This window comes from Heterocephalus glaber, unplaced genomic scaffold (genome assembly GCF_053883595.1).
Source record: "Heterocephalus glaber isolate CG9 unplaced genomic scaffold, H.glaber_assembly_v1.0 deba00001447, whole genome shotgun sequence".
Taxonomy (NCBI): Eukaryota; Metazoa; Chordata; class Mammalia; order Rodentia; family Bathyergidae; genus Heterocephalus; species Heterocephalus glaber.
In genome coordinates this window covers 442618-467383 of record NW_028258299.1, presented here as the reverse complement: position 1 = coordinate 467383, position 24766 = coordinate 442618, and the positions used below count along the sequence as shown (strand labels likewise).

Genomic DNA, 24766 nt, shown 5'->3' with positions numbered 1-24766 from the left:
TGACCCCGCGAGATGGGCGCCGTGGGACCTCCTGCCGGCCCCACCGTGACCCCGCGGCCCGCAGAACTAAGCGCGGTATGGACCCAAGAGCCGTACTGCGCTGGCGGCGAGTGGGAAGCAGCGGGTCCCAGGCCAAGCATCTGAACGCCAGTCGGATGGAGGGCGGGCCTGAAAACCAGCCCCCCACAACACGTGCCGCATAGGGGTCACCGGAACGCAGAGGCTCTTGGCTGAGCGGGCCTTTGCATTACAAGCCCAGAATATGGAAAAGGGGAGCAATCTCCTAAAGCCTTCGCGAGGATCCTTCTCTTTTTTTGTACCGGGGATCGAACTCAGGACCTTGCGCTTGCGAGGCAGGCGCGGTGCCACTGAGCTAAATCCCCAGCCCTAGGAGCCTTTTCTTTGCGAACCTACGAGGCCACGAGCCTGCTTCGGGGACATAGGCAGGCTGGACCCGCAGGAGGCAGCCAGACCAGGCGGATGGCAGGCAGGCGCCACATGGGAACCCAGAGTCCAAATCGGCAAAGGCTGCGTCTCAGTCCCAGGCTTTCTTTTTTTTTCTTTTTGGTACTGGGAATCGAACTCTGCTGGGCAGGCAGCAGAACCACTGAGCTAAATCCCCAGCCCCGGCCCAGGCTCTCTTGACGGAATTGGTTGAGTTCTTGGAATTATATGGAATGACTTTTCCCATAGATTTAAACCCTCTTTGTTTTTTGTACTGGGGATTGGACCCGGGGCCTGGCGCCTGCTGGGGAAGTGCTTCACCACTGAGCCACATCCTCTGCCCTTTTTAAACTTTTGAGACAAGTTCTCACTAAATTGCCCACTCTGGCCTTGGCAGTCCTCCTCCCTCAGCCCCTCGAGTAGCTGGGATAACAGGCCCACATCACTATGCCAGCTATTGAAAACAATTTTTAGCCTGAATAAAAATAGGAAAAGGGCCAGGGCTTTAGCTCAGTGGTGCCACTGCTTGCCTCGAAAGCTCAAGGTCCGGAGTTCGATCCTCAGTAGCAAAAAGAAAGAAAAGCCGAGCATGGTGGTGCACACCTGTAATCACAGCACTTTGGGGCCTGAGGCAGGAGAATCACCAAAAGTTCAAGGACAGCCTGGACTACATAGCAAGACCCTGTCTCAAAAGAAAAAAATAGGAAAAAGTTTAAAATTGTGAGATAATTCAGTTTGTGACACACACACAGACACAGCTACTAAGAGAAAAACCAAGTGAATTTTTCAACAATAGCCAGAAGCCCCTAGTGGCCATCATCAAGGACTTTTATGAACTTCCTGCAAACAGCACCCAAAAGGGTGAAGGGCCGGATGGGTAAGAGTCCCCAGGTCCCTGTCCACACAGCTTAGCCTCATACTCCTTAGCTTTACCACTTGGCAAACTGTCTTTTATAAAGCTCTGCATTTTAAAAGTTTCACTTAACTTGCCTTAACTTGAGAACAACTGCTGATTGCTATTTTAAGATTTTGGTAATTGCAAAAGGAACAGAGGCACACTCTGGGCAGGGAGTTGCACAGCTCTGATGGAGTTTGATACTTAAAGTCTTTGACCATTGGAAGGACAGACACCTTTCCTCAAGACACTAAGGTAAGGATAGGGAACCAGGACAGGCCTTCTGCCCAAAGCACATTCATCCAATGGACAAATGTGAGGTTCTCTGCTGCTGGGGCTCTGCTGTTGGCTGTTGGACCCCCTCAAACACACATTGGGGATCCTCCAGCATTGAAGACCTGAAGGAAAGACTGCAGAGGTTACAGATGGCCTGAGCCCAGACGGGGGTTCCACAGCTGCCCTGGAGCCCAGGCCAGCAGGACCAGATGACCTAGCAGTGCATGCAGCCAGCCTGGTCTGTGTGTCCTTCCAGTGTGGCATGTGATCCCTAGCCCCAGGCTTCCTAGCACCTGGCTGGAGCCTGTCTTGCCTGCTGTCTTCCCTAGACAGTGCCTGTGCAGCAGCTTGTCCCCTTAGACCTGGAGCCCCTCGTGGGATCAGCATGAGGTCGCTGCTGCCCCTGACATCACCCTGCAGGCCCATCCTCCTGGAGCAGCCCAGTCTTGGGGAGTGAGGGGCTGGTCCATCCTGCTGTGCTGGCTAGGCATTCTCTCTCTCCCTTTTCCTCCTGACTTGCTTGGCCCAGTCTTGCCCGTAGTCACCACCACCCATCTGCAGGCTCCCTCCATGCCTGCTAGCAGGTCCACAGCTCCTGTGCCCCCTGGCCAGACCCCAGCTCCTCAAAAGAAAGATGCCCAGCCAGACCCTGAGCCCCCTGGGCTGGGACCTTGTGCTACTGGTCCCTACCCTACTTACCAGAGGGCACCCAGCTCTTGTAAGGCTCCTGTGACCTGCAGCCCCTACCGGATCCCCCAAAGGGCAGTGGCTCAGGAGAGCCATGGTGCCTGCTGGGCTCAGGACTGTAGTGACCTAGAACTGAGCCCCAATCCTGTGGGCCCTCCTCCAGGGTTCCCCATGGCTGTGTAGCTCATCTGCCAACTCAAACTCATGGCCACCAATGTGCTGTGAGGCGGCCCACCAGGAGTCCCTGTGACCATCCCCCTACCCAGGGGATGCCCTCATGGGGGTGGGGATGCCTTGGAGCAGAAGAGACAGTGGTCAATGGCCCAGGCCCCTCCCTAGGCAATTCTGTGGCCCCAGACCTGCAGCACCAGAGCTGTGACCTCTGGGTTCCTGCTGCTGCACGCTTCAGCGGGTTATCACCTGCTGCTCTCCTGTCCCTGCCCAACATGCTAACTGTACTCTGTGGGGCGGGGGGCTCTTCCTGCAACAGCTCCAGTACGGCGTGGAGAGATTTGTGTTGAGCTCACTGACACTTCTGACATGGAAGCAGTTAGTGTTGGGGACAGTAGTCCCCCACCTTCCCCTACTCATGGGACTTGAGCCCCCATGTCTTAGGGCCTCTTGCCTAGGCTGGGACCCCTGGATCAGGGTCTCCCTGGCACTCCTACCTCACCATCCTCACCTCCAGGGATGGAATCATATCCATGGGCTTGTTCTTATCTTAAAGGATACTGAGAAACTTTTTCACAAAATTATTGCCCCTGAGCTTTCATTTCCCACACTGGCTCCTCTCCCAGGCATGAGGCTCTGGTCCTGGGGGTCTGATCACTTTTCCCACTGCCACAGTGGAAACAGCCCTGCTCCAGTGTCCCTGGCTGCACAGCTCACACCTAGACACCCCACTTCCTGGAAGTCACATGATCTTTTCACAAACACCTTTGTTCCCAGATCATCACGAGGACAGCTGATGCGACCATCAGTCTCTCCTTGGCCAATCTGACTGCACCCCTGGTGACATCTCTGCAACTGTGCTCTATAAATCAGAGTGGCCAAGGGCATCAGCCCCTCCCAGCACCCTGGACCACAGCAAACCAAGGGGTCAAGGCCAGGACAATGTTCAGCAAACAGAGGAGCAGGGGGCAGCCAGCTCACAGGGAGACGGGGGCAGATCTGTTTCCTGGAGATATTCCCGAGGGAGGCTCAGATCTACAGATCTAAGAAATGCCCAGGATGGCAAAAGGGCAGCAGCCCAAGTGAGGGCATGGAGGAGGGTGTGAGCCACTCTCCCCCACTTCTTGTGAGCAGGTTGGCCTTGGAGTCCAGATGAGCTGGAGCTGGAGCCTGGGCAGGGATGGACGTGGAGCAGGGTCCTGGGTCCTGGCCTACTCCACCATCCTGGGACTGTGGGCACATTTGGGGTAGAGAGCTCCTCATACAGCTTCCAGTCTCTCCCCTCTCCCCTCTCCCCTCTCCCTCTCTCCTAGGAGAATAGATACACGAGGGCACTGCCTGCCTGGAGTTCTGCCCCCTCGGGCAGGTGGGGCCCACACCCCACTCTGCAACCCTGCCTGGGATCTGGTGGTCTCAGGCTCTGGGCCATGCTGAACTCACAAATGTCCCTGAGCCCCCTGGGCATCTATCTGCTGGCCAGCAGGAGAGGCTGTAGGGGCCCAGGTAGGCCTCCTGGGCCTGGCTGAGGAACCCAACCCCACCACCACCAAGGAGGGCCCTCTGCTTACATAGGCAGGATGAGGCCCTGCCACATTGTCAAACAGGCGTCACACATGCAGGCAAACCCTGGCCTCATGGCAGTACCACCTTGGTTACAGGGCCAGCCAGGAAATGTCATCACCATCTTGGGAATAGTGGCAAGCAGGCTCTCAGGAAAGCTGCCTCTGTGCATGTGCAGATGCATGGGTACACGCGTGCACGCACGCACGCATGCACACGTACACTCCCACACACCCTGCAGAGTCAGAGACAGCCCGTCAGCCCGGTCTCTAAGATTCACCAAGGTAACAAAGTAGCCACGGTGAAAGGCAAGGCTTTGCCAGCAGAGGGTGCCCACAGGGCTGAGGGTGCCAACCAGGGGCCAAGGGAACAAAAGGGATGGTGGCTGCCCTGGAAAGCCAGCTGGCTGTCCCCCAAGCTCCACCACCTGCCCCAGTCCAGAGTGAGTCACGGGCCACAGACGTGGTCCAAGCTCTGAAGAGAAAACCAAGTGCTGCGCGTCCAGCCTCCCGCCCCCATCCCCCGCGGTGGTGCACCGGGCCTCGCGCGCCCCCCATCTCAGCTGCAGCGTTGTGATGAGGGGTAAAGCACTCAGCGAGACCACAGGCTTGGCTCGCATCTGATTTACTGTTTCGGAGTCTGGGTCGTTAGTGGGGAGAGGCAAGCTGGGCTCAGGCAGCAGCAGGTGATACTGGGAGCACAGGAGGAGACCCGTAACGCGCCCCAGTGGGGCCAGACAATGTGGGGGTCGCTGCAGTGTCCCTGTCCCCCAATCTGTTTGTGACCCTGTGAGTGTTGGCCTTGGAGCCTGGCAACAGCAGGGGCGGGCGTCTCCGGTCCCCTAGGCCCCGAATGCCAGGCTCTGGCCCCACCTCTCTGCACCTGGGGTGCTGGTGGGGCCCCCAGGTCCCCGCAGGCGCTGTCCTCCAGGCAGCCAGGATCCTGGTGCCGCCCCCTGCTCTTCCTCTCCTTCAGGAGGCTTTTGGGGCCCCGATGCCAGCTTCTCCTCCCCTTTCGGTCCACTCTCTCTCCACAGGGGACTCTAGTGGCCCTGGCCAGCCGCGGGCCCCCCTTTCCACAGTGGGGCCGGGCTGCAGCCTCCCCTCCGGGCTGGGGCGGCCAGGCCTGTGGTTCTCAACCGGCTCTCAGGCCCCTGTCCATGTCCCCCCTAACTGCGGCCGGAAGGGCCACGCGTGTGCGCGGCTCTGGGGGCTCCGGCGCGCTCAGAGCTGCTGGCGCGGGCCGTGGGGCGCGGCTGCGGTCCCCGGCGGGCGTGCAGGCCTTGGCCGACAGCGCCCTCTCGCGGCCGGAGCGGAAGGCGGCGGTCACGGTCACCAGGTAGGCGGTGGCGGGCGCCAGGCCCTGCAGGGTGGTGCTGTTGCGGCCCCCAGGCACCTCCACGCGTTGCGCGGCGCCGCCCCGTAGCGGCCCGAACTGCACGACGTACCCGAGCATGACGTCGGGCCCGAGCGCTGGGGCCCAGCTCACGCGGAGGCTGCGCGGCCGGGCGTGCGAGATGACGATGCGCTCGGGCCCGGCCTCACCTGTGGGGAGAGGCGGTCAGCGGGAGGAATGGGGGACCCTGCGCCCGGCCCCGCGCCCCGCGCCGCCCCGCCCCGCGCCTCACCCGGCAGCGTGCGCACCCGCACCCGCTGCGGCCGCAGCAGGCGCACGTTAGACTCGGGCAGCAGAGACACCTCGTAGTCTGTGTCGGGCTCGAGCCCCGCCCAGGTCCAGCCCCTGGCTTCGCCAGGGAGCTGCTGGCGTCGGACGGCCCCCAAGTCGCTGCTGGGTGCCAGCTCCAGCACGTAGTAGCCGGAGTCCGCGGGCAGCAGCGCCGGCCAGGCCAGGTGGACACTGCTGGAGGTGATCTCAGAGGCGTGGAGCTGCTGCGGCTGCACAGTGTCTGCGGAAGGTGCAGGGTCAGGGGACCAAAGTCGCCTCCTCCGAGCCAGAGGGTGTCCCTGGCTGGCCCAGGGAAGGCAGGGAGATTGGAGGGGTCCCAGGAGGACAGGTGGGGTCATCAGCCGTGCAGCTCCAACCCAGGCCCCATCAGGAACTTCCCTGTCTCACCCCCAACCTAGGCCTGGTGGTGAAGGGACAGTGGCCACTCTGCACCCAGACCAGTGGCCTGCATGAAGGTCCCGCAAAGGTGGCAGACCCCATGGTGGTGTCTGGGGAGCTCAGACCCCTAGGCTGAGTGGCCAGTACCAGGGTCTGGGACCCTCCAGGCTCTGGGCAGTTAGGCAGAGGGGACCAGAGCTGCAATTAAGAGATAGAGGGAGGCCCCGGGGTCAGTAACAACCCCCGGAGTAGCGGGGCGTGGAGTCAGGGTGCTGCCTGTCCAGGCCCCCAGAAGGTAGTACAGACTTGAGTGGGCCCCTGAGCCTGTGGCGCCAGATGCCACATGGGCACATCAGGCTGGCCAGTGTCTGGGCTGGGTCACGACCATCCAGGTCACAGACTTCCTCTTCGTTTATGCAGGGTGCCGGCGTGCCCATCCCCCACTCCCCCCACAGTCCCAGGCCCCCTGCCCCACTGAGCACCCTCTCTGTCCCCTCCAGGCTCGGCTGTGTCTGGTGCAGTCAGTGGGGTCAGTGTCCCTGAGGCAGATCTTGGGGAGGACCCTCCAACCCTTTCCAGCCCACAAACCAACCCCTTCCAGCTCCAGGCAGATGACCAACCCGCCAGCCACCGGGCCTCATCTCCAGCCTGGCCCCTCTGGCGCATGGCCGAGGGCAGGCTTCAGAGGAAAACCAGTGGGTGCTACTAGCACCACAGCAGTGCACTGGTCGGGCCCCTCCCTGGCAGTCCCCACAAGAAGCCCTGCCATGGCTGTCCTCACTCAGAAGGGCCTGAGCCCTGAGGGAGGCTGTCCCTGACCTCTCTCGATGTCCCCTCCCCAGGCATGGTGGGCCTGGCAAGCCAGTCAGCTTTTGGGCAACACGACAGAGTTCCAGCCTGGGCACCTCCTTCCTATCCTCAGAGTCCCTCGGCCCACATCTGATATTGGGCCTGGCCCAGGACTGCCATCTGGAGGGGGCCGCTCAGGCCTGGCCCTGTCTCTCCACAGCCCAGGTGGCATCCAGTTGAGGGTGTCCATGGTCAGCCCACAGAAGAGCTGTGAGCCACTGTACTCTCAGGGGCATGGGGCACTAGCCCCCCTGAAGTGTCAGCCCAGCCTCCTGCAGCCCCCACCTACCAAGGATGGAGCTTCGAAGCTGCTGGGTGATGATGTGCAGGTCGTCCACGTCCACAAAGTGCAGGTGCTTCTCCGCAGGGGCTGAGGCAGCAGCCGATAGCTCCAGCAGGTTGCCCCTGCCAGTGCTGACGATGTAGATGGTGACACCCAGGTCCTTGAGCTCCTGCATGGGGGGGCCTACGGGGTCACTGGAGCCCCCGTCTGTCACCCACACCAGTACCTTGGGCACCCCTGCCCGGGCACCCGTGGCCGCAGCAAATAGCTGCTCCTTGGCAAATGCCAGTGCTAGGCCAGTGTTGGTGTCACCCATCCGCTGGGCTGAGGCACGGATGGCATCCTGGATGGCCTGGCCTGAGCTGTGCCGGTTGAAGGGGAACTCGGAATGTGGCAGGCTGCCCACATGCACCAGGCTGGCACGCAGGGCCCCAGGGCCCAGGGGCAGTGGAGCCACCAGCTCCCCCACAAACTCCCGGACCCGGGAGAACTCATAGTGTGACATGCTAGCCGAGCTGTCCAGCAGAATCAGCAGGTCCCCCTGAGGGGCCGATGCTGGGGGACCTGCAGGGAAAAAAAAGGACCACAGTTCAGCCCCAGTTTGGGGCCCCGATACACCCATACCCAGGTTAGGACCTCTAGACTGCAGGGTTTCCTGAAACAAGTACTTGCCCTCCCCAGGGTCTTGGGGACAAGAGTTCTGAGCCACACAGGAGGCCCACATTCTTCCTGTGTTCCAGCTCTGCACGTGCTAAGGCACCCTGGCTGGCTCTGTCCCATGTGTAGAGGGCTGCTGGCCCTCCACACATCCAGCAGACAGCAAGCAGCTGGGCAGGAGTCCTGATCGAGACCTCCATGAGAGGCCTCGCCTTGGGCCCTGCTCCCTCAGGCTGAACTTCAGAGAGTGTCTTCAGGCTGGGGTTCAGCCTCACGGCTCTCAGCCAGGCCAGGGAGGGTGGGTGCAGGGCACAGGAACGGGGAGGTGGAGCACTGAGCACAGCTCCCCAGCCCAGATGGCCGGCGGGAGTCCTGACCCCACTTACGGATGATGTCACCCAGTCTGGACCTAAAAAGCATGATGCGCCCACAAACACACACACACACACACACACACACACACACGCACGCACACACACCCCGCGCAGCCGAGGGACACCCTCCTTCTGGGCGCCTCCAACACTGAGCCGCTGAGACCCGGCCTTGGTGTTCCCCAATCAGTGGGGCGATTTCAGCCCTCCCACCACCTCTCTCTCCTGAGGCCCTTCCAAAGTTAAGGAAACTGAGGCAGCGCAGCCTCCCAGGCAGACATCTCGGTCCCGGCGTCCAGGCCCGTTCGGCCGTGCACCTGAGCGTGCCCACCCGCCTCGCGGCCCCGAGGACAGCGGCCGTCGGCGTCGGCTGCGGGGCGGAGGGCCGCGCGCACTTACCGCGCTCCGCGCCGCTGCGCGCTAGAGCCAACCACAGGCCCAGGCCCAGGCCGAGCGCCGTCCAGGGCAGCATCGCGCGGAGGGACGGATCGCTCGGCCGCAGCTCGTCGCCTGCTAGCTCTCGGGCGCGGGCGGCTGGCTGGAGCTGGGCCCGCCCCTCTAGGGCACGCCCACTCGACCGCCACACCCACTTCCGAGTCACGCCCACTCCCCGACGCGAGGAAACGCAAGCCCGGGCGAAGACGCCCACCTGTGCGAACTGGGCAGAGGCGCGCCCAGGAACCGCCCTGCATTTGCGTCTACGTGAAGCACCCAGGTCTCCGTCCTCGGCTGTGAGGCCGTGGGGTCCCCCTCATCACCCCTCTCCTAACGCCAGACCCTTGAAGCTTCCTGCTGCGGAGTCCCTGAAGCCATGCCTGAGAGCCAGCGGGTGGAGGGGCCTCGATGCCCCGGAACAAAGCCCCCAACAAAGCCCAAGCCCCGGGCACACGGTGGCCACAGGAGCATTTTAGGCTTAGGTGTCTCCAAAGCCTGAGCAGAAGGGGATGGGAAGGGCCTTGGGGTGGAGCTTAGGACACAGAATCCTGGAAGGGGACGGGAGCCTGAAGGGAAGCTTCTTAGAAGACGCAGAAAAACTTTGAAAGCCAGCACCCACCGAGAGCTCCGGGGGGAGCAGGGCTGGTTCCGGCCCTGTCCTCTTACCCTGATGGGCCAGCCTCTTCCTGGCCTCCTACACCACCGAGTGAGGGGCTCAGGGCCAGGCCCATCAGGCGCCAGAGGACCCGAGGGGCTGCTGATGAGACGAAGCTGGGTCCCGCGACCTTGGTTAGGTCCAGACCAGTCAGGGCCGGCTGCAAAGGCTCGGGTGTCCCCTGGGCAGGAGCCCTGCCCTTGCGGTAGCCATGGAGTTGGGGGCTGGGGGCACAAGGGCTGGGGGTGTCTGCAGGATGTCCCTCCCTTCCCACCCTAGGCTGGAGGATGCTGGGCGGGAGGACGGATGGGACTCGATGGTTTTCCTTCCTCCCTTTCTGGAAAGCAGGTGAGACACCCTGGGGCCTTGAGGACTGCTGCAGTCAGCTTTGCCTAAAAAGGAAGCAGCACGGCTAAGCCCGAGAAGCTGGCGGCAGGAACAAGTGAGAACTGTGTCCCTTGCTGGGAATCTTGGCACTGGGTGCTGGCTGGGCTCCACAGACCTCAGGCCTCAGCAGGAGCAGAAGCTGCATGGAGCTTCCTCCTGGGCCCTGTCGGGAAGCGGTGGGCATGGCCCCAGAGTGAGCCACCAGGGACCTGCCTGGTCCCCGGCGAGGGCTCCACCAAAGCGGCTCTGAGCCCCGCAGGCACGCCCAGACAGACAGGTTCCCCACCCCTGGCTGGGCAGCTGGGCCACGCTGGTCCCGTCCCCATCCCCGGAGGCCGAGCTCACACACAGCCCTTGGGCTCACAGTCGCACCTCAGCCAGCCTTGCTCCACTGCCGCCAAGTTTCCGTCCCTTCTGGAAAAAGTGAGCAGGTCTTGGCCATGACTCAGGCCCTCGAGGAAGCAGCAGCCCTCCTCCCTCCAGCCCAACATCAGAGGGAGAGGACACAGGAGCCCAGCCTCCACCAAGCCTGGCTGACAGAGCCTGGCCTGCTGCTCAACCCTGCTTAGCCTCCAGGAAAGTCTAAGTCCTGCATCCCTCACTGCCCACCTCCATGCTGTCCCCAGCCACAGAGGAGTCTCGTGGCCAACCGAGCGGCTCAGCAGGGTAAAGGCCAGGCCCAGGGCATACACAGGGAGGCACAGATAGGGCTGCTAAAACCCCCTCTCTGAAGGAGGACTTGGGCATGAGCAGGGACAGGATGGGCCAGACTCAGCAGGCCTGGCCCTCAGCCCTCAGGCTCCCCGAGGCGCAGGCCTGGCCTGGTCCTGTTGACAGCAGACCGAAGATGGGAGATGCAGCCTGGGAGGCTGCACCCACCCTGCCCGGCCTTGGCCCAGGTCCCAGGAGTCCCTGTGCCTTCCTCTAGTGCTGGCTGTCAGCAGGCAGGTAGAGGGGTTTCCTGCAGCTGGGCCACTGCTCTGCAAGCGCCACCCCACCCCCACTGAGGTCCTTGGGAATGCTCCCTCCCCCACACAGCCCAGGCTGCTGAGAAGAAGGGCCTTTTGTCCCCAGCTCACTGTGGTCATGTTCGACCCCATGGAAAAGGCCAGCTCCTGGGGCCTCTGACCCCAGCAGAGGGCAGAACAGCGTGGGGCCGACCCTCAGCCTTTGAGCTGCTGTTGGTCATGTTGTTTGTGTCCCACATGCCCAAACATGGAAACAGGAAGTGGTAGAAGCAGCTGGGCATGGGAGACCTGGGCAGGGCAGTAGGGTGAGCCTGGGCCCTGGGACCCCACCCTGAACGTTGGACAGGGGGACAAGGGGGACAAGAGGAACTGGGCCGCCCCTTCCTCTAGACTCGACTCCCCACTCTGCAGTCAAGGCCATGCCAGTCAGGGCCCAAGGACTGTCCTGGGGACCCCGCTGCCTGGGGTCCTGTCTCTCCTCCAGGAGCCTGAGCTAACTCCTATCCAGTCCCTCTGCAGCTAGGGCCAGGATGAGCAGCCCAGGTATGGCCACTGCATCCATCTGTCACACTGGTCTCTGCACTGGGCACTCAAGGCAGAGCCAAGTGGAGCACTGTAGAGATGAACAGCTGCTTTCCCTGAGCAGGTGGGGCCCTGTTCATCAGGGGCAGCAGGGACTTTGGAGGAGGAGCTACGGGAAGGAGGAGCCTCATAGGCCTGGGGAGGTCTGGGCTGGGGGCAGGAAGGGCAGGGCTGGCTGTAGGGCCTTCAACCCACAGGATGTTGGGTAGGATTCCGAGGGGGAGACAGGGCAGAGGTGTATGGCATTAGGAGGCCAGCCCCAGGCTTTGAGGGAGGTGCCTGGATAAACAGCCACAAAACCAGGCATGGTGCAGTATGCCTGAAATCCCAGGATTCTGGGAGGCTGAGGCAGGAGGATCCCGTTTGAGCATAGCTTGGGCAACTTAGGAATTTAGCAAGACCTTGTCTGAAAATAAAAAAATACAAAAAGGGCTGGGAAGGGCTGGGGATTTAGCTCAGTGGTTCCGCCGCCTGCCTCAAAAGCGAAAGAACCAGAGTTCGATCCCTGTTACCAAAAAAAAAAAAAGGGATGGGGACGTAGCTCAGTGAGAAGGCCCTGGGTTCAGTCCCCAGTACTGAGGCGAAAAAGGAGAAGGAAAAGGAGAAGAGCCATCAGAGATTGGGAATCTGAGAGACAAGACACAATGTGCCACCGGCCTAGCAACAAGGCCCCTTCCCTTCGCCAGGAAGGGTCCGGCAGGCTGAGGCAGCAGCGCTGGGCAGGCCCTAACACCCAGGGCCCTGATGGGAAGGTGGCAGTGGAGAAGACAGGCCTGGGTCAACACCAGCAGGAGGAGACGGGCCTGGGGCAGGCAGGGGCCGTGGCTGTCAGGACCAGCCTGGTTCATCCCGGCTCAGTCCCCATCCACAGCCCTCAGGTCTGGCTGGGGCATGGCCTGCCAAGAGCTTACAGGGGGCCCAGGGTCAGAACATGGAAAGCAGGCCCCTCTCCTTTGGCTGTCGGCTGCACCAGCTTTGTTAAAAACACACAGCCTTGGCCAGGGATTTAGCTCAGTGGTTCTGGCGCCTGCCTCGAAAGCGCAAGGTCCAGATTTCAATCCCCGGTACCAAAAAACAAAACAAAAACAAAAACACACAGCCTTGGGCAAGGTGGGGACCTCACCACAGTCAGCCTCTTCACCTGTGGGGACAAGCCTGCCCAAGGCATGAAGGGAAGCAGCTTGCCAGGCACCTTCTCACCAGGCCTCAGCTGCCTCGGAAGAACCTGCACCCCTCACAGTGTTCTCAGACCCCCGGTGTGGCCTCAAAGCCCTGAAGAGCTGGCCCTGGGACAGTGCAGGGTGGCAGCGGGAGCCTGGGAGGACTGAGGCCACTCTAGACCTCCAGGATGGAAAGGGATCCTGGGGAGGGGGCAGGTGGCCATCAGGCTGGCCCTGGCCCCCGAGGTGTGGAAGAACAGGGACAGAGATCAAGTGGGGCACAAGTTGGGGACTGAGACTTGTGGAGCCTGGGTGGCATCCTGGCCTGGGAGGGAAAGGAGGGCAGCAAAGGCCACCAAATACCTCGGGTCTAGGGGGCCAGACAGCCCCTCTCCTTTCCCGGCTGCCCAGATGACCCCCGAAGGCCCCTGGAGAGGCCACTACTAGGAAGAGCCTGGGTCCTCCTGCCCCCCAGGCCCCAGGCCTATGTTTGGGCTCTGGTGGACCAGCTGCAGCCCCCAGCACACACCTGGCCCAGCTTTGCTCTCCAGGACAAAACCCAGTCATCAGGCCCCTCTGTGTGTCCCCAAAATCCCCTACAGTGGTGTTGTTGTTGTTGTTTGTTTTTGTCTCCTTCTGGGCTTTGAACCCAGGGCCTTCACTTCAGTGTGCTCTGCCACTGAGCTACAGCTCCGATCCCGCAGTGGTCCTCTGGGTTTTTTTTTAATTTTTGAGACAACCTCTCAGTATGTAGTCCAAGTCAGGCTTGAACTTGGTATACAGCCAGGTGGCTTTAAACTCTCCACCCTCCCTCCTCAGCCTGTCAAGTATGGTTAGGGTTACAGGCCTGAGCCACCACACAGGACTCCCAAAGTGTCCCACTCAGGGCAGGTCTGCACACTGGGGCTGAAGCAGGTCACCCAACTGCCCTCCCTTGGAGGTCACCAGGGCCAGCAGGAGGTGTCTGGGCCCCTAACAGAGTTGGGAAGCTGGAAAACACCTCTCCCAAGCAGGCCCCTCAGGCAGCAGTGAGGCCAGGACTCTGCTCCCACTCACCTCCCCACCCCCACCAAGCCCAGCTGTTGTTTTGACGACTGTGGGGCTGGCCAGATGCTCAGCCAAGAGCTTCCCAGGAGAGTCTTCTGAACCCCCACTGGCAGCCAGCGCCTGGCCAGCCTGGGGCAGGAGCGGAAGGAAGGCAGCCTGGGCCCAAGGGAAGCCCTCCTAGGTGGCTTGGCGACTGGCCGGCTCCGTCTGCTCAGGAAAAGCATCAAAGCTGGACGCAGATGAAGGATGGGAACCCTGAGTCACCCACTGGACCTCACCCAGCTACACACTAGTCTGTGCTTGAGGCCTCAGAACGAGTGTGACCCAGGTCACAGGCTGAGCCCTCTTGGCAGTGTGCTGTGTGGGGTTATTTAAAAGGCCTTTTACCAACAGCTAGATTCTTCTGGGTGAATTACAATGATCACACATCTTTAACACACTGCTGGGCTTCCATGAAAGTAAATATCTCAAAGTCCTCCCATTACATTATTATTTTTTTATTTTTATTTTTATTTTTTGGTGCTGGGGATTGAACTCAGGGTCTTGCACTTGGGAGGCAGGTGGCGCCACTGAGCTACATCCCAGGCCCCTTTTTGGGGGTTTTGTTGTTTTTTGTGTTTTTTTGGTACTGGGGATCGATCTCGGGTCCTTGCACTTGCGCAGCGGGCAGCGAAGCCACTGAGCTAAATCCGCGGCCCTTTTTTTGGTATTTTTGAGACAGGGTCTCACTCTGTAGCCCAGGCTGGCCTAAAACTCATGACAATCCTCCTGCCTCAGCCTCCCAAGTGCTGCGATTACAGGTGTGTGCCACCACACCTGGCCCATTATATTAAACATTACAAGAAAAAAACTCGAGATGTGATGGTGCAGGCCTATAATTTTAGGAGTTGGGAGGCAGGAGGATCACATAGTGTTTCGTTTTGTTTTTGTGTAGTTCAGGCTGGCAGTGAACTCACCAAGAAACAAAAAAATCAAACCTGGTATCCCAAAAGTGAGCATGCACAGAGATCATTAAAATTTATCAGATAAATCTGAAAAAGGACCAAATACAACTTTTAGATGTTAATATAACAACTTAAAATTTAAATGCAGATTAAATATAAGGAATGAACTCTGGTAAACTGGAAGAGGGATGTGAAGAAATTGCCTAGAAAGCTGCCCAGAAAGACAGAGAACACACAAAAAGACTAATTGACAGGGAGGCAGGAGGAGACAGGGCAAGAGTATGGAGAGGGAACAGGAGGCAAAACTGGAAGAGACTGGCTGAGGGCTGAGAATGTTCCGTGACTGCTGAAAGACATGAATCTACAGGAACAGGAAGGAGTCACGCACTTCACACAGGGTAATGAAGAACATGCCTATGGTGGATGCCGAAGCTCACACTCCAGGGGCAGAGGGAAGAAGACCACAAGTTCAAGGCCAGCCTGGGCGATTTGGCAAGACCCTGACTCAGAAGAAAAGGGTCAGGAGCTGGATGTGATGGCATTAGCCTGTAATCCCAGCCCTCTGGGAGGCTGAAGCAGGAGGGCTGACTGCAAGTTTGAACCCAGCTTGGGCAATTTAGAGACTTAGAGAGACTTTGTCCCAAAATAAAAATTAATACTACTACTACTAACAATAATAGGGGCTAGAGATGGAGCCGGCGTGAAGACTGTGGGTTCAATCCCCAGTACCAAAATTAATTAATTAGTTGATGAAACAGCCGGGAAGTGGCTCAGTAGCAGACCCTTGGCTACACGTGTGAGGGCCTGAGCTCAATTCTCAGGAGCGGGAAAAACATATCCACACCGCGAAACATGCTAGTAAAACTGCAAAATGCCAAAGACAAGGAGAGATCTTAAAATCACCCAGAAAAGTAGACTGAGCTCTCGGTCTGGCGCCCAGCCATCGAGAGCCCAGTCACAGTGAACCCTGATCCGGCCTGGGGTTGGGGTTGGCCCCGGCCGGGTCGCAGGCTCCGGAACCATGATGGCCTTTGGTGACCCGATGTCTCCCTAGCAGGCCTGGCCACCCCGGGGACGGGGCGCAGGGGGCGGCGACCGGAGAGCGAGGGAGGTGGAGGGCCGGCCCGAGTCCCGGGAGATGGCGCCACCTCGTGGCACAGAGCACGGAGCTGCGAGGCCAACGGGGCCCTGCTCCTGCGCCCGGGCCGCTGTACGGGGGTCGTGGGGGGATTCGGGGTCCCCCGGTGTCACACGCAGGCGCAGAGCTGCTCCTCCCCGTCGGGGCCGGGGAACCAGGGGGTCCACGCGGGGGGCGACAGCAGTGGGCGGAGGCGTCGCATCAGGCGGGCGCGGGCGGCAGAGGCGAGCACGAGCAGCGGTGGCAGCAAGAGGAAGCCGAGCACGATGAGCGCCGCGGAGCCGCGGTCCGAGAGCAGCGCGCGGCACTGGGCGCGGGGAGCCGGGTGGACCTGGGGGTGGGAAGGCGGTGAGGCGGGGCCCTGCGGGCGGGGCCGGGGTCAAGAGGGTGAGGGGGCGGAGCCCTAGAGCAGGTCAGTTGGAGGGGGTGGGGCCCTGGACGGGGCCCAGGGAGGGGCGTGCCTCTGAGGGAGGTGAGGGGCAGCGAGGCGGGGGCGGGGTAGTGGGCAGGACCCTGGACAGGGCCAGTAAGCCGTGAGGGTGGAGCCTTAGGCCAGGCCAGTAAGAGGCGGGTGGGCGCCTGGGCAGGGGTGGGGGGGAGGCAGCCGCAGGAGGGGTGGGCTAGAACTGGGGCATGGCCGGAGCCTAGACATGAGGGCGGGAACAAGGGCAGGGCCAGGCGGATGTAAGGCGGGGCTCTAAACAGGCCAGTAGGAGGAAGGGTGGGCTCCCGGGCGGGGCCATGAGTAAGAGGGGCGGGGCAGGAGGTGAAGGGGTGGGGGTAGGGATGGGCGGGGCGGAGGCTGGGTCGCTGGGGGCCAGGCCATGCAAAGAACGGCAGATACTAGACACAGACGGCAAAAGGCCCGGGTAGAGATCCCATGAGAAGCTTAAAGAATCATTTCCAGCTACCCCTACTCCCATTTTCCTTCTGCCATTTGTCCTCCATTCTGTGGTCATTCCCTGTCTTGGTGGTCACCTTGAGCCCCTGACCTGCTGTCACCAGCTAGCGCCAGCTTCTCTCCAGACCTCTCCCCAAGTACAGAGATGGAAGCCAGGGCCCATCTGTGTGCGTCCTCCTGCCCCTGACCAGCATAGCCCACTGCACAGCCAGGGGAACCAGCCAGGTCAGGAGGGGTCTGAAGGGCCGTGCGTGTGGTAAGGACTCCTGCAGTTTGGCAATGATTTCACCTCCTCCTGGAGCCCTCTCCCGTCTCTCCACCCACTGTCCAGCCCTGGTGGCCCCTGGTACAGGGCTGGGAGGCCTCAGGGAGGGGACAGCACTGTCCCCTGGGTCACAAACAAAAGCCCTTCTTTGGTGGCAGCCAGGGGGGTGCTTGGGAGAAGAAGGGCTCCCAGGGAGGGGCACACGTGTCTCTGAGTACAAGGGCGCAGTAGTGGAAGGAGACAGAGTCTCCTCTAGTCCAGGGGCTCTGAATCTCTGCAGGATCCCCATGCCCCGGGGACCCCGCCCATGGAGGGGTCAGCTCACCCTCGAGTGGCACAGGAATCCCAGGTAGACCACAGCTGCTGCAGGCAGCAGCACCAGCAGGAAGACTGCTCCAGGAAGCAGCAGGTGGAGCAGGAGCCAGGCCAGGGCCCTGCCGGGCAGCAGCAAGGTCCTGAGGCCCCGGGTGGCCAGGGCTGGCTGCCGTGCGAAGGTCGGGCCCGAGCTCTGGTGGTCAGGAGGCCTTCGGGGCAGCATGGGCTCCATGTCCGAGGTGCCCCCTCCCTCGTCCTCTTCTATCTCCCTTTCCTGTTCACTCATGCTGTCCTGGCAAGGGTTTGCAGAGTTCACGGCGGCAGTCAGACAGCAGGACCAGCCCCCCCACCCCGTCAGACTACAGACCCCTCAATCCTCCCCAGGGCTCATTCCCCATCCAAATTCCAGAAGCAGACAGCAGATACGGACCCCTCTCTGCTAGGCAACTGCCTCAGCTCCTGTGCGCCGGCTAGGCTGTGCACAGATGTCTCCCAGCCTGGCTGGACACTGGTACCCTCCTCCCTCCTGGCCCAGCCCTCTGCCCTTCCTCTCCCCACACAATGACTTCATTTCATAGGGCTTGAGTCTGACAACTGCCCCATCACCAGCTACCACCTAGAGGCTGGCCACCACCTCACCCCCCACCCCAGCCCCTGCCAGCCCGGCCGCAGCCTCCCTAGTGGTGTAGGAAGACCCCAGGTACCCACTAGTAGGGTGGCTGAGGGGACGGATTGGGGTGTGCAGGAAGGGTCAGTGTGGCCCAAGCACACAGCAGGCACTCAATAAATAGCAGCTACAATGACAGGCATCCTTTGTGACGAAACCCAATGCAGATGGTGAGCACAGCCATCCTTGTGAGAGAACAAGAATACTCCATCCAGTTTCACCCAGCATTGCTAAAGTCCCTGTACACCTAACAGTTCTGCAGGACTCGCAGCATTTCAGCTGATAAGTAGGTGTCTGTGAGCAGACCAGCTTCCCTGAGACGCCTTCTTCTGCAGCTGATTTTGTCACTTCTGGCTTTTTTCTGACATTTTCCAGTCCTCTCCAGCTTGCTGGCTTCGTTCTTCAGACCCGTGTAAGTGGGGGATGATGAGTCTGTACCACAACCCCATCAGGAGAGAGCTGAGGCTCCCTGCCCCAAGGCACGGGCAACTTAATTGTTTTCCCTGGCACACACGTCAAGATGTGACAGTGCTGCCAGGTGTGGTGGCTCACACCTGTGATCCCAGCACTCGGGAGGCTGAGGCAAGAGGATCGCCAAGAGTTCAAGGCCAGTCTGAACTACACAGCCAGACCCCATCTCAAAAAACACACACACAGGCCAGGAATTTAGCTCAGTGGTTCCAGCGCTTCCCTCAAAAGTGCAAGGTCCCAAGTTCGATCCCTGGTACCAAACAAATAAACACACACGCACACACAAACACACACACAGATGCAACAGCGCTGTTTGTATACTTGGGCAATGAATTTGGGGCTAAAAAACGCTGCAAAGCATGTCTTTACTAAGCCCATCCTCTCAAGCCCTTCCTCCCTCCCTTCCTTCCTTCCACATTTATCAGACTGTCGCTGTGTATGTCTCAGGCCATTTTTTGTTGTTATAGCTAAATTCCTGAAAAACGGGCCAGGGATTTAGCTCAGTGGCACTGGCACCTGCCTTGCAAGCACAAGGTCCTGAGTTTGATCCCTGGTACTAGAAAAGAAAGAAAGGAAGGAAGAAAAGAAAGAAAGAGAGAGAGAAAGAGAAGGAGAGATATGTTTGGATCCTGGGTGCAGTGGCTGGGAAGCTGGAGGGCACAGTGCCAGCCGCTGGTGAGGCCTCCCTGGTGGCCTCTGTGTTCAGACAGCCAGTGTCCTCACTCAAGTGCCCTCCTGCGCTGCCCTCCTGACCTCCTCTGACCCTCATAGCTCCCAAGGGCCTCAGCCTCCAAAGGCCATCAACATACAACTTTAGCCAAGCACAGTGGCTCATGCCTGTAGCTCCAGCTCTCCGGAGGCTGAGACAGGAAGACTGCCATGAGTCTGAGGCCAGCCTGGGCTACATAGTGAGTTCAAGGTCAGTCTGAACTACATAGTGAGATCCTGCCTTAAAATGAACAAACAAACAAACAAAATAATGGGACCAGACAAGGACTGTCTCAGCGCAATGGCTGGGCTCCAGGTCTCTTGGGGGTGACGTCTGTGTGCCGCGGCACACGGGAATGGCTGGGCGGGCTGCAAGTGGGCAGGGGCCCCTTGCCTCCCTCAGGCGCTTGAGGGCCGCTTTCTGGGGTGGTGAGAGTCCAGGGAGACTGTGTCCCTGAGCCTGGGGTGCTGGAGGAGGTCTGGGCTGACCCCTAGTGGGGGCAGGGAGAGCCCAGCCTGGGAGTCCGACCTGGTCTAGGCTCCGGAGGGGTGGCCCACCGCCCCTCCCTGCCCCGGGCACCAGAAAGCCTCCCGCAGGGCCACTTCCCACCTCCACACCCAGGTGTTCTAGCGGCTCCGGCCCCAGAAAAACCCACTGCCTTCCTTGGCCTGGTGCATGTCCTGCCTGGAGCACTACCCAGACCAGTCCGCAGGGGTAGCCACCCCACCTCCCGCTCCGCCCTCTGTCCAGGAGGTCGTGGGAAGCATCTGCATGGGGAAGAGTGGAACCCCACCTGTCCCCTCCCCGCCCTCGGGAGCAAGAGGTGAAAGGGTTGCAGCCCAGGTAGTTTTAGTGGGGGTGGGGAGGGAATGTCGGGCGCCTGAAGGCTAAGGGGCCTCTGCAGACCGCAGGCATGTTCCTACCTGCCCTTCCCAGCCACCTGCGGAAGCTGGCAGACAGTAAGGGGCAGGGTGCTCCTGGCACAAGGGCCTCCGGCTAAACCGCTCGGTGCACAGTGTCGAGTGGCTCGGCTTGGGGGGAGGGAGCAGCAGCCTGCTCTGCCCATCCCCTTAGAAACTCCAGCTTCAGAATCAGCACCCCACCTCCCAGGAGGGCCACCGGGCCGAAGCTGAGGCAATACCGGCACGGAGAGGACAGAGCCACCAGGGCAGCTCCCTTTGTGGATAACTGGAAGCCAAGCCCAGCAAGCCTAAGTGGTGGCGGGTGCCCTGGTGGGGTGGGGTCTCCATGCCAGCGGAGGACCCCTGGATTGGGCGGGGCAGCAGCCGCTAGGGGGCTGCAGGCCCCTCCTCTTCCCAGATGGACCCCAGCAGGCTGGGACCCAGTGCGCAAGACCTGGCCGAGGCGCAGCTGGAGCTGCGGTGGGTGGAGCTGGGCTCAGAGGCCCCTGGAGCCAGGGGAGAGAGGCCCAGCGCTCCCCAGGCCTGGAGCCGCCTGCTCCAGGCGGTGTGTTGCGGTTCCCCAGGCCTGGTAATGCAGCTGCTGCGGAAAGGCGCCAGCATAGAGGAGAGGTGAGCCTAGGTCCCCACTCTGGGTGAGCCGGGGTCCCTACGTCCGGGCAGGGTGGCTGGGGTCCCCCCTCTGGGCGGCTGGGGTCCAGGTCTGGGGTCCCCGCTCTGGGGTGCCAGGACCCGGTCCGGGTCCCAGGTCCGTCCACACCTGCGCCCGACGCCGCGCTCCCCCGCAGGGACGGCATGGGCCGCACCCCGCTGCACCTGGCGGTGCTGCGCGGCCACGCACCCCTCGTGCACCTGTTGCTGCGACGCGGGGCGCAGTCGGACGCGGCGGACGGCGCGGGGCGCACGCCGCTGCATGAGGCCGCCTGGCACGGGCACTCGCGCGTGGCCGAGCTGCTGCTGCGGCGCGGGGCCCCGGCGGGCGCGGCGGACGTCGCGGGGCTGGCACCACTGCACTGGGCCTGCGCGCTAGGCCGCACGCCACTCGCGGGTCTCCTGCTGGCCGCGCCGGGCCCTAGCCCCGACCAGATGGGGGATGCTCACGGCTGGACGGCAGCGCACTGGGCTGCGGTGGGCGCGCGGCTGCCGGCGCTCGAGCTGCTGGCGGCGCGCGACGGCGCGGACCTGGATGGCGCCCTGCTGGTGGCGGCCGAGGCCGGGCGCTCGGAGGCGCTGCGCCTCCTGCTGGCGCTCGGGGCGCGGGCAGACGGCGCAGACCGCGCGGGGACTTCGGCGCTCGGGCTGGCAGCGGGCCTGGGCCGCCTGGAGGTGCGTCCCCTGCGCGGCTGCCGCGGCGTCCTGGGCTCAGGGTCCCAGGCGCGGGGTCCTGGGTGCGCCCCTCACGCCTACAGCGTCGCTGCCGACATCTGCCCGGGTCGAGGCGGCTCCGCTTCCCCTCTTCTCCCTCCCCAGGTCATGGAGGTGCTGCTGGCCCACGGGGCCGACCCGGGAGTCCGGGATAGGCACGGCCGCTCCGCGCTCCACAGAGCTGCGGCTGGGGGACACCTGCCCGCCGTCCAGCTGTTGGTGGCCTGGGGAGCCGCGGTGGACGCGCAGGACTCTCTGGGCCTCACGCCCCTGCACCGCGCAGCGCGGGCCGGGCGCGCTGAGATCGCTGGCCACCTCCTGGACAGCGGTGCGCAGGTCAACGCTGCCGGCTGGCTCCACAAGACCCCGCTGCACCTCGCCACAGAGCACAACCAGAGAGCCACAGTGGAGCTCTTGCTGAGCCGAGGGGCCAGCCCCACCCTGAGGACGCAGTGGGGTGAAGTGGCCCAGACGTCCACTGGGGGCCCGCCCCAGGAGCTGCCTGGCCCCTGGCCGCCTCTGGAGGAGGCTGAGCCTCTGCACCCGTAGCAGCACTGAAGGCTGCTGGCTTTTGTCTCCAGGGCCGAGAGCACCTGCTTGGGGTGGGCGATCTGCAGAGAAGTCCCCGGAGGTTGGCGTCATGGGGCTGTGGCTGGACCTGGGGTGACCCCTCAGCTCCCGGGAACACCCATAACCCTCAGTGCCAGCCTTCTCCCCTGCAGCTGTGACCAAAACCGGATGGCTTCCTTTGTCTACTCCCTGTGGGGCACCCTAACCCCTCCCGCTCACCACACATGGGGCACCCTGTTTTCTTAGACTCCTCGTCTCTCTGTTTGGCTTCCATTAAGCACATTGGATCTCCCCTCCACCCAGAGCCCCTGCTCCCGGGGCCTCCTGCTGTAACTCCTTCAGGCCAAGCTGGGAATGGGCAGCAGGTGCCCTGGGACCCCCAGACCGCCATTGTGTGCACCCTCCCTGCTGTGCCAGGGGGACCTGAGAAGGGCTTCCTCATGCTTTCTGTGCCTCCTGATCAAGGCCTGGTGCTTTTCTGTGTGGCAAAGCCCAGTGCCAGGGTGTGTGGTGTGGCCAGCTCCCACCTCGCAGGAAATGTAATTACAAACTTCAATAGCTTCTCCTTATCTTCATTCAGTCATCTTCATAATTTCAAAATCCCACAGGTAGGTAGAACAGAAACAGGATCGTTCTCGCTGCCCCAGCTCTGTTTCTTCGTAGAAAAATCATTGTTGTCATTATTTGATTTTAAAGTACAGTCAGACCTGGTAGTGGTGGCACACGCCTGTCATCCCAGCACTTGAGAGGCTGAAGCAGGAGGATTATAGTGAGTTTCAGGCCAGCCTGGGGTACACAGTGAGACTCCTAATAAGTAAACTATAGCCAGTTGAAATGGCATGCCCCTGTAGTCTCAGCACGACAGGCTGAGGCAGGAGAATTGCTTGAGTCCAGGAGTTTGAGGCCAGCATGGGCTACATAGTGAGACCTGCATTCCCCCTCCCCCCAAAAAGAAAAAAAGTTTTTTGTTTTAGCAGAATAGAGTTCATCCAGAAGCAAAGAATGATGTGCCAAATTGGCACTGCTGTGTGCTAGGGCTATCGAAGAAGTTGGGCTTTACTCCCAGGGTAACCAGAAACCTCAGGGACATGGCTGGACTGTGCCCTGTCCAGAGACCAGGAAACAGGGAAGAGGAGGAAGATCCCGGAGGCCTTGCCAGTGAACTGGTGTCAGGGAGAGGGATTGGAATAGCTCTAACCCCAGGTAGGCTCAGGCTGAGGCAGAGCCACTGAGCCTTTGGACTCCTGAGAAGCCCTAGGAGGCACTGGAGTGAGCAGAACCCTCAGAGCAGAGCAGCATTGAGGCCGGAGGAAGGCCCCACACACAGGGAGAGCCCCGGAGCCTGGGGCTCCCACCTCTTCCTGGCTGTGGCTAGGCCTGGACATTGCCTGGCTCAGAGAACAAGCTACAGTCTCCATCATCCTCCACCTCCATGCACCCTGAGCCTGCGCAGTGGCCAGGCCTTCCGTGTGGGCATGGGTGCTGCATCCTTCCCACGGTGAGCCCTCTTGGGGCTTTGCATTTTCCAGATGGCCCAGCCTGTGTCCCCATCCCATGGGCTCTTCAGCAGTGTTATCTCAAGTGACTCCCATCCAGAGCTGGAGTCTGTCTCCTCTCCTTGGTGCTGGATGGGCTTTTGGAACCATTTGGTCCCAGAATGGGTGGAGCAATGCTATGTGATTTCTGGGCTGGGTCAGGAGGGTGGCAGTGCAGCCTCCGTGGCTGTGAGAGCCCTGTCTGCTGCTGACTGCACTGAGCTCACCTGCCCCGACTCCTGCTCACCTCATGCTGAGCAAGTAATCACATCTGGAGGTCATTATTTGTGTGTGTGGTACTAGACATGAAACCCAGATGTGCTCTACCACTGAGCTACATCCCTGGCCCATTTAGAATTTTATTTGACAAAGTGTCTTAGTTACTTTTTTCCCTGCTGAGACAAAATACCTGACACTCAAAGTTAAAGGAGGAAAGGTTTATTTAGCTCACAGTTTGTAGAGGTTTCAGTCCATAATCTGCTGGCTCCAAGACAGGGTGGCATCGCAGAGGAGGAACAGTTCATGGCAATAAAGAAGGATGAGCTTCAGACATTTCTAGCTAAATGGATGGACCTGGAGACCATACTCTTAACTGAAATAAACCAGACACACATGTTTAAATACTGAATTGTTTCTCTGGTGTGAGAAACCGAAAGCAGAAATAAGAACTGAGATGTATAATGGATGTTGGGAAATGGGAAGAAAGTGTTCACATGGGAAGGGGAACAGGGAGGAGGGAGGGAAAAAGGAACAAGAAAAAAAGTGAAAATAGAAGGAAAAAATGGAAACAAAGCTTCTGTACTTAGGGAGGGGACGAGGCTTGAGGGGGGAATAGGATAAAATAAATTTTATTTATTTAGTTATTTTGGTACTGGGGATTCAACTAGGGATCTTGCGCTTGCGAGGCAGGCAGTGGCACCACTGAGCTAAATGCCTGGCCCATAAAATTTATTTTAATTTTAATTTTTTATTTTTTGGTACTGGGGATCAAACTCGGGTCCTTGCGCTTGTGCAGCAGGCAGGGAAACCACTGAACTAAATCCCCGGCCTGATTTTTTTAAAAAATGTTCATGGCAGGGAAAAGGCAGCAAAGCAACAAGGGATGACCCCAGATCTTTCTATCCCTTCTATCTTTTTGTTTTGTTTTCCGGTACTGGGGATAGAACACAGGATCTTGCATTTGCAAGGCAGGCGGGGTTCCACTGAGCTAAATTCCCAGTTGGATCCCTTCTATCTTATTCAGGCTGCTTAGGTGGGCAGCACTCACACCCTTAATCCTAGTGCCTTTGATCCCAGCATTGTACCATGAATCAATTCCAGCATCACACACTCTAGATGCAACCACCTCTGAAAAAGCCCCACCTATGACTGCATGAGGCTTTGGGGGCTTCTAGACACAGCCGTAATAGACAGGGTCTCCCTAATTGGCTAGGTTGGCCTCACACTTGGCCATCCTCTTGCCCCAGCCTCCCAGA

At 60.4% G+C, this 24766-nt stretch overlaps 3 protein-coding genes across 3 annotated transcripts; 1 reads left to right on the top strand and 2 right to left on the bottom strand.

Annotated features, from left to right (window-relative positions):
• Nucleotides 1-4641: 4641 nt before the first annotated feature.
• Nucleotides 4642-8828, bottom strand: Vwa1 (von Willebrand factor A domain containing 1). The gene is made up of 4 exons (XM_013065068.3): nucleotides 8657-8828; nucleotides 7236-7793; nucleotides 5661-5939; nucleotides 4642-5577 (listed from the first exon to the last, which is right to left on the bottom strand). Exons 1-4 carry the CDS (start codon nucleotides 8727-8729, stop codon nucleotides 5168-5170), a joined length of 1320 nt encoding a protein of 439 aa, XP_012920522.1. The 5' UTR covers nucleotides 8730-8828; the 3' UTR covers nucleotides 4642-5167.
• Nucleotides 8829-13972: 5144 nt separating this feature from the next.
• On the bottom strand, nucleotides 13973-17561 carry Tmem278 (transmembrane protein 278). The gene is made up of 3 exons (XM_087214353.1): nucleotides 17485-17561; nucleotides 17065-17346; nucleotides 13973-15904 (listed from the first exon to the last, which is right to left on the bottom strand). Exons 2-3 carry the CDS (start codon nucleotides 17338-17340, stop codon nucleotides 15683-15685), a joined length of 498 nt encoding a protein of 165 aa, XP_087070479.1. The 5' UTR covers nucleotides 17341-17346; nucleotides 17485-17561; the 3' UTR covers nucleotides 13973-15682.
• Nucleotides 17562-20221: 2660 nt separating this feature from the next.
• On the top strand, nucleotides 20222-23912 carry Ankrd65 (ankyrin repeat domain 65). The gene is made up of 3 exons (XM_021243522.2): nucleotides 20222-20433; nucleotides 20610-21147; nucleotides 21292-23912. The coding sequence occupies exons 1-3, from the start codon at nucleotides 20222-20224 to the stop codon at nucleotides 21733-21735; spliced, it is 1194 nt and encodes a 397-aa protein (XP_021099181.1). The 3' UTR covers nucleotides 21736-23912.
• The last annotated feature ends 854 nt before the right edge of the window (nucleotides 23913-24766 follow it).